The 15,188-nt window shown below is 43.0% G+C and overlaps 1 protein-coding gene across 4 annotated transcripts in view; it reads left to right on the plus strand.

Moving 5' to 3' along the window:
• LOC110492184 (protein kinase C and casein kinase substrate in neurons protein 1) overlaps positions 1–15,188 on the plus strand; it is a 61,372-nt gene that overhangs the window by 35,694 nt on the left and 10,490 nt on the right. For all 4 annotated transcript variants that reach the window (XM_021566277.2, XM_021566273.2, XM_021566274.2 and 1 more), the window contains 4 exons: positions 3,558–3,687; positions 7,677–7,833; positions 8,323–8,558; positions 12,521–12,676. In XM_021566277.2, the coding sequence (XP_021421952.1) occupies positions 3,625–3,687; positions 7,677–7,833; positions 8,323–8,558; positions 12,521–12,676 (612 nt within the window). In that variant the 5' untranslated portion in view covers positions 3,558–3,624. The remainder of the gene's footprint in view (positions 1–3,557; positions 3,688–7,676; positions 7,834–8,322; positions 8,559–12,520; positions 12,677–15,188) is intronic.

The raw sequence follows: 15,188 nt of genomic DNA on the forward strand, positions 1-15,188 counted from the left end.
TTTGCCTTGATGATTGCCTTTGACAACTTTGCACACTCTTGGCATTCTCTCAACCAGCTTCACCTGGAATGCTTTTCCAACAGTCTTGAAGGAGTTACCACATATGCTGAGCACTTGTTGGCTGCTTTTCCTTCACTCTGTGTTCCAACTCATCCCAAGCTATCTCAATTGGGTTGAGGTCGGGTGATTGTGGAGGCCAGGTCATCTGATGCAGCACTCCATCACTCTCCTTCTCGGTCAAATAGCCCTTACACAGCCTCGAGGTGTGCTGGGTCATTGTCCTTTGGAAAAAACAAATGCTAGTCCCACTAAGCGCAAACAAGATGGGATGGCGTATCGAATGCTGTGGTAGTCATGCTAGTTAAGTGGGCCTTGAATTCTAAATAAATCACTGGCCGTGTCAACAGCAAAGCACCATCACACCACCTCCTCCGTGCTTCACGGTGGGAACCACACATGCGGAGATCATCCGTTCATCTACTCTGCATCTCACAAAGACACAGCGGTTGGAACCAAAAATCTCACAGTTGGACTCATCAGACCAAAGGACAGATTTCCACCGGTCTAATGTCCATTGCTCGTGTTTCTTGGCCCAAGCAAGTCTTTTCTTCTTATTGGTGTCCTTTAGTTGTGGTTTCTTTGCAGCAATTTGACCATGAAGGCCTGATTCCCACATTCTCCTCTGAACAGTTGATGTTGAGATGTGTCTGTTCCTTGAACTCTGTGAAGCATTTATTTGGGCTGCAATTTCTGAGGCTGGTAACTCTAATGAACTTATCCTCTGCAGCAGAGGTAACTCTGGGTCTTCTTTTCCTGTGGCGGTCCTCATGAGAGCCAGTTTCATCATTGTGCTTGATGCTTTTTGAAACTGCACTTGAACAAACTTTCTTGAAATGTTCTGTATTGACTGACCTTCATGTCTTAAAGTAATGATTGACTGTCGTTTCTCTTTGCTTATTTGAGCTGTTCTTGTCATAATATGGACTTGGTATTTTACTAAATATGTCTATCTTCTGTATACCAACCCTACCTTGTCACAACACAACTGATTGGCTCAAACACATTAAGAAGGAAAGAAATTCTACAAATTAACATTTAACAAGGCACACCTGTTAATTGAAATGCATTCCAGGTGACTACCTCATTTCTATTTTATTTTAAATGTGAATTTTATTTAACACTTTTTTGGGGTTACTACATGATTCCATATGTGTTATTTCATAGTTCTAAAGTCTTCGCTGTTATTCTACAATGTAGAAAGTAGTAAAAATAAAGAAAAACTCTTGAATGAGTAAGTGTGTCCAAACTTTTGACTGGTACTCTATGCTAGATGGAGAAGTCAGCATAAGGCCAAACAGACATAGGTTATCACCTTTACTCCTAAAAATTCCTTACTAACTTAGTAGGATCGTTCCACGAAATGAGTCACTTTTGCGTCCCTTTGATATTTTAAGTAGAGATGTGGCACCAATATTGGTCTTTAAAAGCATGTTAAATTGATTGAAGTGCCATTTAATATAGACCACAGACACAATTCAATAAAGTGCCCAAATCCAGCATATTGACATGTGCACTCTATCCACATTTCCACCATCATTGTAAAGCCCTAGTTTTGTGTTTAGTTAATGTGATTGGCGATTCATTTTAAGAAAATAAAAACACCTGTCCCTCATTTTAAGGTCAACCCTGTTACGTGAACTCTCATTTTAATATGGTGAAACTATTCCTTTGTAAATATCTAATAGTTAAATCATAGTGTAAAATCAGGTGAGCTGGTTCTAATCCTTTCAGCCATTGTCTGGTGTTTTGTGGTGGAAAACTGAAGTGTGTCGAGCATATCACATCAACCCTGTTATCCACGGATAGACAGGCGAGAAATGTTTTGGGTTGACCACACCCTGTTGTGGTCAACCCTGTTCGGTACTAAATAGGCACTTACTATAGACATATTTTTATTTAACAGTCAGAATGGAAAAACTTGTTTTTTATTAAGTTGAACATGTGCTCGTCATAACAGAATGTTAAAACTAGGTTAAATGCATTTTAAAAATCAACCAAGTTACACTACCCAAAAGGGACACATTTGTGGAATGACCTAGTAAGTGTCTTACTCTATGATAACTTCAAACCTGAGGTTTTTGCTCAATTTTTTTATGTTTGAGGAAACATACCATAGCATGTTCTGTTCTAAATCAAGTGTAGGGGCTGTTGTTGGGCTGGTACACATTCTCCCGATTCTGGCTCTAATTCGTTTCCTACCTTGTTTGGGAACCATTTAACATTGTTTAATGTAGTGTATCCCTCCATGTGCTTGCTGTTTTGCGCTGGGTAGTTGTTGTGGAGACTTCCAGGCCTGAAGGAGATGCCACTAAAGAACAGTTCATTGAGACAGTAAAGGAGAGCAAACTGAATTAGGTTTCAATTAGAGCTCAATACAAGAATAAACGCTAACCAGTCTGTGCTATTTTATTCTTCGTGGGGAAGAATCGACCAGCCGTCAAAGGAATAGATACAAATCGTCTCAAATCTTGGAGGAAAGCCAGGAAGCACTATATGTTTTAGAGGGAGGAAGGGTTTACAAATTAATTGGCAGTTTAATCACATTGTTAGAAGGCACCTACAGTTATATAACCTTAGATGTTTATGTGAAATCAATTAAAACAGGACTGCAATTTGTTTATTTTGGTCTCTTTTCTAATCTCTGGGCTGTGTAACTTCATGTAGACTTTTCAGAGGAAGATATAGTGAGTGTGTGTGAGTGGTGTGCGTTCCTGCCAGTCTGTCTGTGTTGGGTCTATGTGTGTGTCCATGTGTGTTAGTACAGTATGCATGTGTGTCTGTGTGCAGTGAGTATGTGTGTAATATAGCACTCTTCCAGAAGGAACATGTCATGGGACAGGGACAGTTTATGCTGAGCTACTGTACCGTACGATACAGGGTCAGAACTCCATGATTACAGTGATCCTGTGGTGTGCTGTGGTTTCTGGGACATGCGTGTGGAAGATGGCCTTGCTGTTCCTTGGGGCCACAGAGCAGTGTGCATGGGGATAGAAGACCTATTTTAACTTCATTATTAGAACGGTCTCAGAGCCTCCAAAGGAAGCCTTTCATCAGTGCTGCTCACTGATTGGCTATGGAAAACATATGGTTTCTGAATACCATAGAGAGCCCAAGTATCGTATTTCATAGCATATAATAAATAATGAATGTTGCAGGATGTTCTACTGTATTGTATTTTCTACATGTATATGTATTGCAATCTCACTCTCTCCTTTCTCTCCTCTCTCTCTCTCTCTCTCTCTCTCTCTCTCTCTCTCTCTCTCTCTCTCTCTCTCTCTCTCTCTCTCTCTCTCTCTCTCTCTCTCTCTCTCTCTCTCTCTCTCTCTCTCTCTCTCTCTCTCTCTCTCTCTCTCTCTCTCTCTCTCTCTCTCTCTCTCTCTCTCTCTCTCTCTCTCTCTCTCTCTCTCTCTCTCTCTCTCTCTCTCTCTCTCTCTCTCTCTCTCTCTCTCTCTCTCTCTCTCTCTCTCTCTCTCTCTCTCTCTCTTTTTCTCTTCCAGTGTGTGAGGGACCCAGCTCTGCTGCTGACACATTTAGAGTTTAGCCTGCTTTACCACAACCAGGAAAATGTCGGGGTCCTACGATGAATCTGCTGCTACTGCTGACGACGCTATGGACAGCTTTTGGGAGGTACTTCAGAAACACCATCCATACAGGTCATCTGGGCTATGAAGGGAAACCTCTTTAGGAGACATGAGTCATAGGATCACTGGCCACCATCATCCTCTCTGGTGAAAAAGTTATTGACAACATGATACTATAGGTCATGTAATTTCATTTCCATGAGGATCAATAGGAATATGGTTGGTTAATCCAATACGTTGATGTTGTTGCACAGAAAATATCCAATTAGTGCTATGGAATTCACTATAGAGCACTATAGAGTCCCTTTTGTGTCATCGTAGGAGGAGGGTCACAGAGACCGACTGACAGAGCCTCTCAGTTAGAAGCAGCACTGAGGCAGCCATTCAGCCCACATCCACCTGCCCTAAAATCTATATACGGCCAAGAAAGCTCTGGCCACAGCATACTGAATAGCATAAGGACTCTTGTTTGGCTAGATGTTTGGTTTAAAATGAAAAACACGTCTGACAGAAAACACAGCAAAAATACAAAACTGTATATTATCTATATTCTGTAAACTCTTCTTCAAGGGACTTTGTTTTTGACACAGACACTGTACCCCACACCAGTCCTACCCAGCCTAGGACCCATCCTCGCTGAGTGGACTGAGTGGTCTTTGTCTGTGGGCTGCATTCCTGTCTCTGCCTCGTCCTGTCAGTGTCCTGTCTCTGATAATCTGTCTGCCTGCATTAGAGCACAGTAAAGGATTATAGCAGTCAGTACACGAGCACACACACACACACGCAGACGTGTGTGCGCACACAGAGGGGCACATACACATACAGTGCCTTCGGGAAAGACTTGACTTTTTCCACATTTTGTTAGGTTCCAGCCTTATTCTAAAATTGATTAAATTGTTTTTTATAAACTGTATTAATAGCTACAATAATGACAAAGCAAAAACTGTTTTTATACATTTTTGCAAAAAAAATAAATGAAATATCACATTTATATAAGTAGTCAGACCGTTTACTCAGTACTTTGTTGAAGCACCTTTGGCAGCAATTACAGCCGCAAGTCTTCTTGGGTATGATGGTACAAGCTTAGGACACCTGTATTCGGGGAGTTTCTTCCATTCTTATCTGCAGATCACACAAGGACATTCAGAGTCTTATCCCGAAGCCACTCCTGCATGGTCTTGGCTGTGTGCTTAGGGTCGTTGTCCTGTTGAAAAGTGAATCTTTGCCCCAGTCTGAGATCCTGAGTGCTCTGTAGCAGGTTTTCAAGGATCTCTCTGTACTTTGCTCCGTTCATCTTTGCCTCGATCCTGACTAGTCTCCCAGTCCCTGCCGCTGAGTAACATCCCCACAGCATGATGCTGCCACCACCATGCTTCAATGTAGGGATGGTGCCAGGTTTCCTCCAGATGTGACACTTGGCATTCAGGCACAAAGAGTTCATTCTTGGTTTCATCAGACCAGAGAATCTTGTTTCTCATGGTTTGAGAGTCTTTAGGTGACTTTTGGCAAACTCCAAGTGGGCTGTCATGTGCATTTTACTGAGGAGTGTCTTCCGTCTGGCCATTCTACCATAAAGGCCTGATTGGTGGAGTGCTGCAGAGATGGTTGTCCTTCTGGAAGGTTCTCCCATCTCCACAGAGGAACTCTAGAGCTATGTCAAAGTGACCATTGGGTTTTGGTCATCTCCCTGACCAAGGCCCTTCTCCCCTGATTGCTCAGTTTGGCCAGGCAGCCAGCTCTAGGAAGATTCTTGGTGGTTCCAAACTTCTTCCATTTAAGAAGGATGGAGGCCACTGTGTTCTTGGGGACCTTCAATCCTGCAGAAATGTTTTGGTACACTTCCCCAGATCTGTGCCTCGACACAATCCTGTCTCGGAGCACTAAGGACAATTCCTTTGACATAATGGCTTGGATTTTGCTCTGACATGCACTGTCAACTGTAGGACCTTTATAAAGACAGGTGTGTGCTTTTCCTTAATCACGTCCAATCAATTGAATTTACCATAGGTGGACTCCAATCAATTTGTAGAAACATCTCAAGGATGATCAATGGAAACAGGATGCACCTGAGCTAAATATTGAGTCTCATAGCAAAGGGTCTGAATACTTATGTAAATAAGGTACTTCTGTTTTTTATTTTTAATCGATTTGCAAACATTTCTAAAAACCTGTTTTTGCTTTGTCATTATGGGGTATTGTGTGTATTGAGGACATTTACAGTGGCTTGCGAAAGTATTCACCCCCTTGGCATTTTTCCTATTTTGTTGACTTACAACCTGAAATTAAAATAGATTTTTAGGGGGTTTGTATCATTTGATTTACACAACATGCCTACCACTTTGTAGATGCAAAATATTTTTTTATTGTGAAATAAACAAGAAATAAGACAGAAAAACAGAAAACTTGAGCGTGCATAACCCCCCCCCCCAAAGTCAATACTTTGTAGAGACACCTTTTTGCAGCAATTACTGCTGCAATTCTCTTGGGCATGTCTCTATATGCTTGGCACATCTAGCCACTGGGATTTTTGCCCATTCTTCAAGGCAAAACTGCTCCAGCTCCTTCAAGTTGGATGGGTTCCACTGGTGTACAGCAATCTTTACATCATACCACAGATTCTCAATTGGATTGAGGTCTGGGCTTTGACCTGGCCATTCCAAGACATTTAAATGTTTCCCCATCGAGTGTTGCTTTAGCAGTATGCTTAGGGTCATTGTCTTGCTGGAAGGTGAACCTCCGTCCCAGTCTCAAATCTCTGGAAATCTGAAACGGGTTTTCCTCAAGAATTTCCCTGTATTTAGTGCCATCCATCATTCCTTCAATTCTGACCAGTTTCTCTGTCCCTGCCGATGGAAAAACATCCCCACCGCATGATGCTGCCACCACCATGCTTCACTGTGGGGATGGTGTTCTCGGGGTGATGGGAGGTGTTGGGTTTGCGCCAGAAACAGTGTTTTCCTTGATGGCTAAAAAGCTACATTTTAGTCTCATCTGACCAGAGTACCTTCTTCTATATGTTTGGGGAGTCTCCCACATGCCTTTTGGCGAACACCAAACGTGTTTGCTTATTTTTTTCTTTAAGCAATGGCTTTTTTTCTGGCTACTCTTCTGTAAAGCCCAGCTCTGTGGAGTGTACGGCTTAAAGTGTTCCAATGGACAGATACTCCAATCTCACAGGTGGACTTTATTTAACTAATTATGTGACTTCTGAAGGTAATTGGTTGCACCAGATCTTGTTTAGGGGTTTCATAGCAAAGGGGGTGAATACATATGCATGCACCACTTTTCCATTTTTACTTTAAAAAATTAAACAAGTTATTTTTTTCATTTCACTTCACCGATTTGGACTATTTTGTGTATGTCCATTACTTGAAATCCAAATAAAAATCCATTTAAATTACAGGTTGTAATGCAACAAAATAGGAAAAACCGAAGGGGGCTGAATACTTTTGCAAGGTACTGTATTATATTTTATTCATTTTAGAGTAACTTAACAAAATGTGGAAAAGTCACAGCGATGGCCACACACACAAAGCCGCTGCCATTGCATAACTACACATGCACAGGCATGAGCCGCCCCCCCACCTCCCTATGTCATGCACCAGGAGCTTATGCTCCCTCTAGGCACTGCAATGCCTGTGTTAAGGTGGCATCTCTTAAGGTGGTATGAGAATGATGAAAGTGAGTACAGGTGATTCTTTAATATTACTCCAGGGTATTAGTAGATAATTTATAATTTCCGTCACTACACCACAGTTAAACAATTTATTTTATCTATTTTATCTCCATTTCTTATTTGACTCTCTCTCTCTCTCTCTCTCTCTCTCTCCCTCTCTCTCTCTCTCTCTTATTTTACAGTTTATGTTGGCCCGTCAGATTAGTTATTTCCACCTAAAGATATTTTAGTGCTCTTAGAGATTTGGCATATTGAGTATTGCACTTGACTGCATCCTCATATTCAATCATTGATATGTAGGGAAGCCTTGTGTTTTGCTCTTGTACCTCATATGTCTACCCTCCTCTGACCATTCTCAGGTGGGAAACTACAAGCGTGCCGTTAAGCGGATTGACGACGGCCACCGGCTCTGCAATGACCTCATGGGCTGCCTTCAGGAACGTGCCAAGATTGAGAAGGCCTATGGTGACCAGCTGACCGCCTGGTCCAAGAGATGGAGACAGCTGATCGAGAAAGGCCAGTATTGGGATTGTCTGTTTGGCGTCTGTTTTGAGGTCTTCATCCCATGTTAAATTCCTTTGATTTAACTCACTGCTCAGCTCCACCTGTCCCGATTGTATTGTGAGTGTTTTCTGTAAGATGAGGAGGCTTAACTTGTGCAAACTGGAATGGCTCATAAGAGCAGGAGCGTGAGACAGCTTGATGTACAAGTAGCGTGAGACGGCTTGATGTACAAGTACACCCCCTGGAAAGGACGCTAGTCTATCGCAGGGCCTTACCCCCAATTATCTCCTTAATACTAAAGGCCAAACAGAGATGCATTGGATCCCATTTCTTCAGTCTTTGGTATGACTCGGTTGGGGATCAAACTTCCAACCTTTCAACCTCAGGGCGGACACTGTGACCACAAGGCCACTGAGTTGGTCACGTTCACATTTTCAATAATTTTTTCTGCCACCTATATGTTTTGATCGAATGTCCCCCTGTGATATTCTCTAACCCCAGGACCCCAGTATGGCACCGTGGAGAGGGCGTGGCTGGGTGTGATGACCGAGGCTGAGAAGGTGAGTGAGCTGCACCAGGAGGTGAAGAACGGCCTGCTCAACGAAGACCTGGAGAAGGTCAAGAACTGGCAGAAGGAGGCCTACCACAAGCAGATGATCGGAGGCTTCAAGGAGGCCAAAGAGGCCGACGAGGGCTTCAAGAAGGCCCAGAAACCATGGGCCAAGAAGCTCAAAGAGGTAAGTGGACAGGAAGTTTTAGGAAAGGGGATCTGTTGTATCCTCCTTATTGCAACATCATGTGTACTTACATGGCTAACATGAATATCAGTTACTTTTAGAGTGATTGGGAAAACCACTTTATTATTAAATACAAAGTGTACAATACAGTGAATGTATGAATGTGGGTAGCTATTTGACGCGCTTGGCTGTCTTCATGACTGACCTCTGTGACTACAACTGGTTGATTAGTCTATTTGGTTGTGCATCAGTCTGTCTGGCTGCAAAGGTACTGCATGGGAGTAGGATGGGTGACGCACACATTACACAGCTGCCATTGGACTGGGACTCGCTGGAGTCAAATCAAATCAAAGCTAATTTTATTTGTCACATGCGTCGAATACAATAGGTGTAGTAGACCTTACAGTGAAATGCATACTTACAAGCCCTTAACCAACAATGCAGTTTTCAGAAAATACCAAAAAAATAAGTAAGAGATAAGAATAACATGTAATTAAAGAGCAGCAGTAAATAACAATAGCGGGGCTATATACAAGGGGTACCGGTCCAGAGTCAATGTGCAGGGCCACCTGTGTCGAGGTAATTGAGGTAATATGTACATTTAGGTAGAGTTATTAAAGTGACTATGCATAGCTAATAACAGAGAGTAGCAGCAGCGTAAAATGGGTATGGGGGGGTAATGCAAATAGTCTGGATAGCCATTTGTTTAGCTGTTCAGGAGTCTTATGGTTTGGGGGTAGAAGCTGTTTAGAAGCCTCTTCGACCTAGACTTGGCGCTCTGGTACCGCTTGCCGTGCGGTAGCAGAGAGAACAATCTATGACTAGGGTGGCTAGAGTCTTTGACAATTTGTAGGGCCTTCCTCTGACATCGCCTGGTATAGAGGTCCTGGATGGCTGGAAGCTTGGCCCCGGTGATGTACTGGGCCGTACGCACTACCCTCTGTAGTGCCTTGCGGTCGGAGGCCGAGCAGTTGCCTGGTATTGATGGTGCAGCTGTAAAACCTTTTGAGGATCTGAGGACCCATGCCAAATTTTTTCAGTCTCCTGAATAGGTTTTGTCGTGCCCTCTTCACGACTGTCTTGGTGTGCTTGGACCATGTTAGTTTGTTGGTGATGTGGACGCCAAGGAACTTGAAGCTTTCAACCTGCTCCACTACAGCCCCGTCGATGAGAATGGGGGCGTGCTCGGTCCTCCTTTTCCTATAGTCCACAATCATCTCCTTTGACTTGATCACGTTGAGGGAGTGGTTGTTGTCCTTGCACCACATGGCCAGGTCTCTGACCTCCTCCCTATAGGCTGTCTCATCATTGTCAGTGATCAGGCCTGCCACTGTTGCGGCCACTGTTGCGGCAGGGTAGCCTAGTGGTTAGAGCATTAGACTAGTAACCGGAAGGTTGCAAGTCAAACCCCCGAGCTGACAAGGTACAAATCTGTCGTTCTGCCCCTGAACAGGCAGTTAACTGCCTGTTAACTGCCGGGGCCACTGACAACGATGAGACAGCCGTCATTGAAAATAAGAATTTGTTCTGACTTGCCTAGTTAAATAAAGGTTAAATAAATAAATAAATAAAAATCATCAAACTTAATGATGGTGTTGGAGTCATGCCTGGCCGTGCAGTCATGAGTGAACAGGGAGTACAGGAGGTGACTTAGCTCGCACCCCTGAGGGGCCCTGTGTTGAGGATCAGCGTGGCGGATGTGTTGTTACCTACCCTTACCACCTGGGGGCGGCCAGTCAGGAAGTCCAGGATCCAGTTTGAGAGGGGTACAAGTGTTTGAGAGTGTTTAGTGATGAGCTTTGAGGGCACTATGGTGTTGAACGCTGAACTGTAGTCAATGAATAGCATTCTCACATAGGGGTTCCTTTTGTCCAGGTGTGAAAGGGAGGGGTGGAGTGCAATAGAGATTGCATCATCTTTGGATCTGTTTGAGCGGTATGCAAATTGGAGTGGGTCTAGGGTTTCTGGGATAATGGTGTTGATGTGAGCCATTACCAGCCTTTCTAAGCATTTCATGGCTCCAGACATGAGTGCTATGGGTCGGTAGTCATTTAGGAAGGTAACCAAATCCAAATCCAATCCAATTTTATTGGTCACATACACATGGTTAGCAGATATTAATGCGAGTGTAGCGAAATACTTGTGCTTCTAGTTCCGACAGTGCAGTAATATCTAACAAGTAATAAAACAATTTCCCAACAACTACCTAATATACACAAATGGCATAGGCAAGGTGCAACAAAATACGTATATACATACATATGATATGAGTAATGTAAGATATGTAAACATTATTAAAGTGCCTTTATTTAAAGTGGCATTGTTTAAAGTGACTAGTGATCCATTTATTAAAGTGGCCAGTGATTGTGTCTCAATGTAGGCAGCAGCCTCTCTGAGTTAGTGATTGCTGTTTAGCAGTCTGATGGCCTTGAGATTGAAGCTGTTTTTCAGTCTCTCGGTCCCAGCTTTGATGCACCTGTACTGACCTCGCCTTCTGGATGGTAGCGGTGTGAACAGGCAGTGGCTTGGGTGGTTGTTGTCCATGATGATCTTTTTGGACTTCCTGTGACATCGAGTGCTGTAGGTGTCATGGAGGGCAGGTAGATTGTCCCCAGTGATGCATTGTGCAGACCGCACCACCCTCTGGAGAGCCTTGCAGTGGAGGGGGGTGCAGTTTCCGTACTAGCCCGACACGATGCTCTCGATTGTGCATCTGTAAAAGTTTATCAAGGTTTTGGGTGAAGAGGCAAATTTCTTCAGCCTCCTGTTGCGCCTTCTTCACCACACTGTCTGTGTGGGTGGACCATTTCAGTTTGTCTGTGATGTGTACGCAGAGGAACATAAAACGTTCCACCTTCACCACTGCTGTCCCTTCGATGTGGATAGGGAGATGCTCCCTCTGCTGTTTCCTGAAGTCCACAATCATCATCTTATTTTGTTGACGTTGAGTGAGAGGTTGTTTTCCTGACACCACACTCTGAGTGCCCTCACCTCCTCCCTGTACCCAAGTGTTCTTGGGCACAGGAACTATGGTGGTCTGCTTGAGACATGTTGGTATTACAGACTTAGACAGGGAGAGGTTGAAAATTGACAGTTGGTCTGCGCATGCTCGGAGTACACGTCCTGGTAATCCGTCTGGCCCTGCGGCCTTTTGAATGTTGACCTGTTTAAAGCTCTTACTCACATCGGCTACGGAGAGCGTGATCACACAGTCGTCCGGAACAGCTGATGCTCTCATGCATGTTTCAGTGTTACTTGCCTTGAAGTGAACATAGAAGTTATTTAGCTCGTCTGGTAAGCTCATGTCACTGGGCAGCTCTCGGCTGTGCTTCCCTTTGGGGTCTGTTATAGTTTGCAAGCCCTGCCACATCCGACGAGTGTCGGAGCCGGTGTAGTATGATTCGATTTTAGTCCTGTATTGATGCTTTGCCTGTTTGATGGTTCGTTGGAGGGCAAAGTGGGATTTCTTATAAGCTTCCGGGTTAGCCTCCTGCTCCTTTACCCTTTAGCTCAGTGTGAATGTTGCCTGTAATCCATGGCTTCTGTTTGGGTTTGTACGTACAGTCACTGTGGGAACGACATCCTCGACGCACTTATTGATAAAGCCAGTGACTGATGTGGTGTACTCCTCAATGTCATCGGAAGAATCCCGGAACATATTCAAGTCTGTGCAAGCCTGTAGTGTTTAGGCCACCTTTAAAACATTTGTCATTTGAGCTACATCTGAGTCAGCACACAAGCTGCTCTGCCAAATAGCTAGGTACTATAGCTACAGGTGTTTATGTGTTAGTTCTGTTTTGTGTAGTATAATGAGTCTTGCTGAGTCACTCATCCAAGCTGACCATCAGAGAAGAACATTGCCCTTTCAACAATAACTAAATTAAGTCACCTGCATGCTTAAATGTATTAGTATTTAACAATGTATCTATTGAGATACTAAGATTGTAAACGTGCTTCCACAGATGGAGACTGCTAAGAAAACGTACCACATGGCATGTAAGGAGGAGAAACTGGCCGCCACCCGAGAGGCAGACGGGAAGACACAGGCCTCCGTCACAACTGATCAGCAGAAGAAACTCCACGAGAAAACAGACAAGTGCAAACATGACATGCAGAAGGTGAGACAGAGGCCCGACAAATGGAAAAAAGGACATGACTACCTTTTTTGTACAAATGTATGAAAATGTAAGACTTCGAGCAAAATTTACGCCATAGAATTTGACGTTATGCATATCAAACATGTTCTGACTTGACTTTAACATTAATCTGAAGACTGTTATTTATCTAATTAATTAACTATGTTTAATTGTTAACCAGTTAAATGAATAATGTAACAATTAACTCATTAGGATCTGGGACACCAAGAGAGCGGTTGTTTAAAGATTTACCATATTCCGAATTAAACCCTAAAAGGTTTTTACCTATCACATCTATAAACAGTCAACTTATTAATCATAAACTCGTATCATATCATCATTCTGAACAGTCGTAACCTCCTGGCATCTGCAAAAACATGAGCCTTTATTTACTAGCTAATTAAATGGGAACATAGGATAAACACTGGTTATTGACTGGGGACTTAATACGTTGAAAACAGGTCCCTAGCGGAATGATAACAACATGGCTGCTTGTTAAAGAAGAGATGGAGAGGGTGAGAGAGAGGCACAGAGACACTTAACATTGGTACGTTCAGAAACAACTTTCACCTACAGTAACCATATACTTTGCACACGAACTGCCGCCCGCTTTGAGTGAGAAATCATGAATGTATTTTCGTGAAATGCCTGGGTCCGCCGGGGTTCTCTCGGTGAACAGGACAGCCTTGGAAAGGGGGGTTGGCCCTTTCGCAGCACTCTTGTAAGGCTCTGATTGTCTGAAATGGTTTGAACAAGTCTTCTACTGTTGTCCTTCTTTGTAGTTTTTCGTATCCGGTGACTTGTCATGTAGTGCTGAACAGAACTACAGAGTTGATTTTCCTTCCATTCCCTCTTGAAGATGCTTCTTTGAAGATAGGTTAGCCAACCGTATCGATGGTTCCCCAGTAGGGTGATGAGAGTAGAGTAATGTGATAGCTTAAGCAGAGTAACAGGATGGTCCTACTTAAATTCGCTTTCGAAGATGCTTTACTTAGGTCAGCTAATCAGCCGTACCAGTGATTGTCAGGGAGGGGAGTTTATCTTCTCCACCTCATGTTGATATTCAAAGTTCAAACCATTTTAAATGTGCAGCTGCGCGCTTCACACTTTTTCTGGTCTAATGTGTTCTTAACCCATAATTTATACCTTTTGCTCGAAAGGGGTAGTTCGGGTAGGCTGACACACTCTCTGGCCTCACTTCGGGGTGGCTCTTCACATCACTTCCCTCTCTTAACAAACACTTTCATAATTTTTCCTATTACATGCACAAAGCATAGTATGGGAACTTGGGTGGTTATACTTTCCAAGTTAAAGTATTTCCTTTATAATATTTTTAATGACATCACAAAATAACAAACAAAATGACATTAGTGTTCTATAGATCGCCTCTGACCATTCCCCACATTCTACATTAGAAATATTTTTCCAGTATTCGCTTTTCAACGTATTCGAGTTTCAGCTGGAAAAAGGTCTGTTGAGACAAAGCACATTCCTTTAGTGAATTTGGAGAGCGCAAGCCTGGATCTTCTCCTTTGATTTACAACAAGACATGAGTTGTTCATCCCCACTAGTTCTTTCCTTCCCCCTCTACAGGTGAAAGGGGATCTGATTGAAGTTATTCATTGCAAACCTGATATGACCTATTTGGATTCTCGTGGACAGTCAGGACAAACATTTACATGAACATTTTAGTCATTTAGCAAACGGTCTTATTGAGAGCGACTTACAGTTGGTGCATTCACCTTAAGATAGCTAGGTGAGACAACCACAACCAAACAGGTGACAATTCCATTTTGACTAGTGTCATTACAACTGTTTTAAAATACAGTTGAAGTCGGAAGTTTACATACACTTAGGTTGGAGTCATTAAAACTCGTTTTTCAACCACTCCACAAATTTCTTGTAAATAACAAACTATTTTTGGCAAGTCGGTTAGGACATCTACTTTGTGCATGACACAAGTAATTTTTCCAACAATTGTTTACAGACAGATTATTTCACTTATAATTAATTCACTGTATCACAAATCCAGTGGGTCAGAAGTTTACATACACTAAGTTGACTGTGCCTTTAAACAGCTTGGAAAATTCCAGAAATGATGTCATGGCTTTAGAAGCTTCTGATAGGCTAATTGGAGGTGTACCTGTGGAGGTTTACCTGTGGATGTATTTCAAGGCCTACCTTCAAACCCAGTGCCTCTTTGCTTGACATCATGGGAAAATCAAAATAAATCAGCCCTCAGAAAGAAAATTGTAGACCTCCACAAGTCTGGTTCATCCTTGGAAGCAATTTCCAAACGCCTGAAGGTACCACGTTCATCTGTACAAACAATAGTACGCAAGTATAAACACTATGAGACCACCCATTAGCGATATCGCTCAGGAAGGAGACGCGTTCTGTCTCCTAGAGATGAACGTACTTTGGTGCGAAAAGTGCAAATCAATCCCAGAACAAGGACCTTGTGAAGATGCTGGAGGAAACATGTACAAAAGTA

This window comes from Oncorhynchus mykiss, chromosome 16 (genome assembly GCF_013265735.2).
Source record: "Oncorhynchus mykiss isolate Arlee chromosome 16, USDA_OmykA_1.1, whole genome shotgun sequence".
Lineage (NCBI taxonomy): Eukaryota > Metazoa > Chordata > Actinopteri > Salmoniformes > Salmonidae > Oncorhynchus > Oncorhynchus mykiss.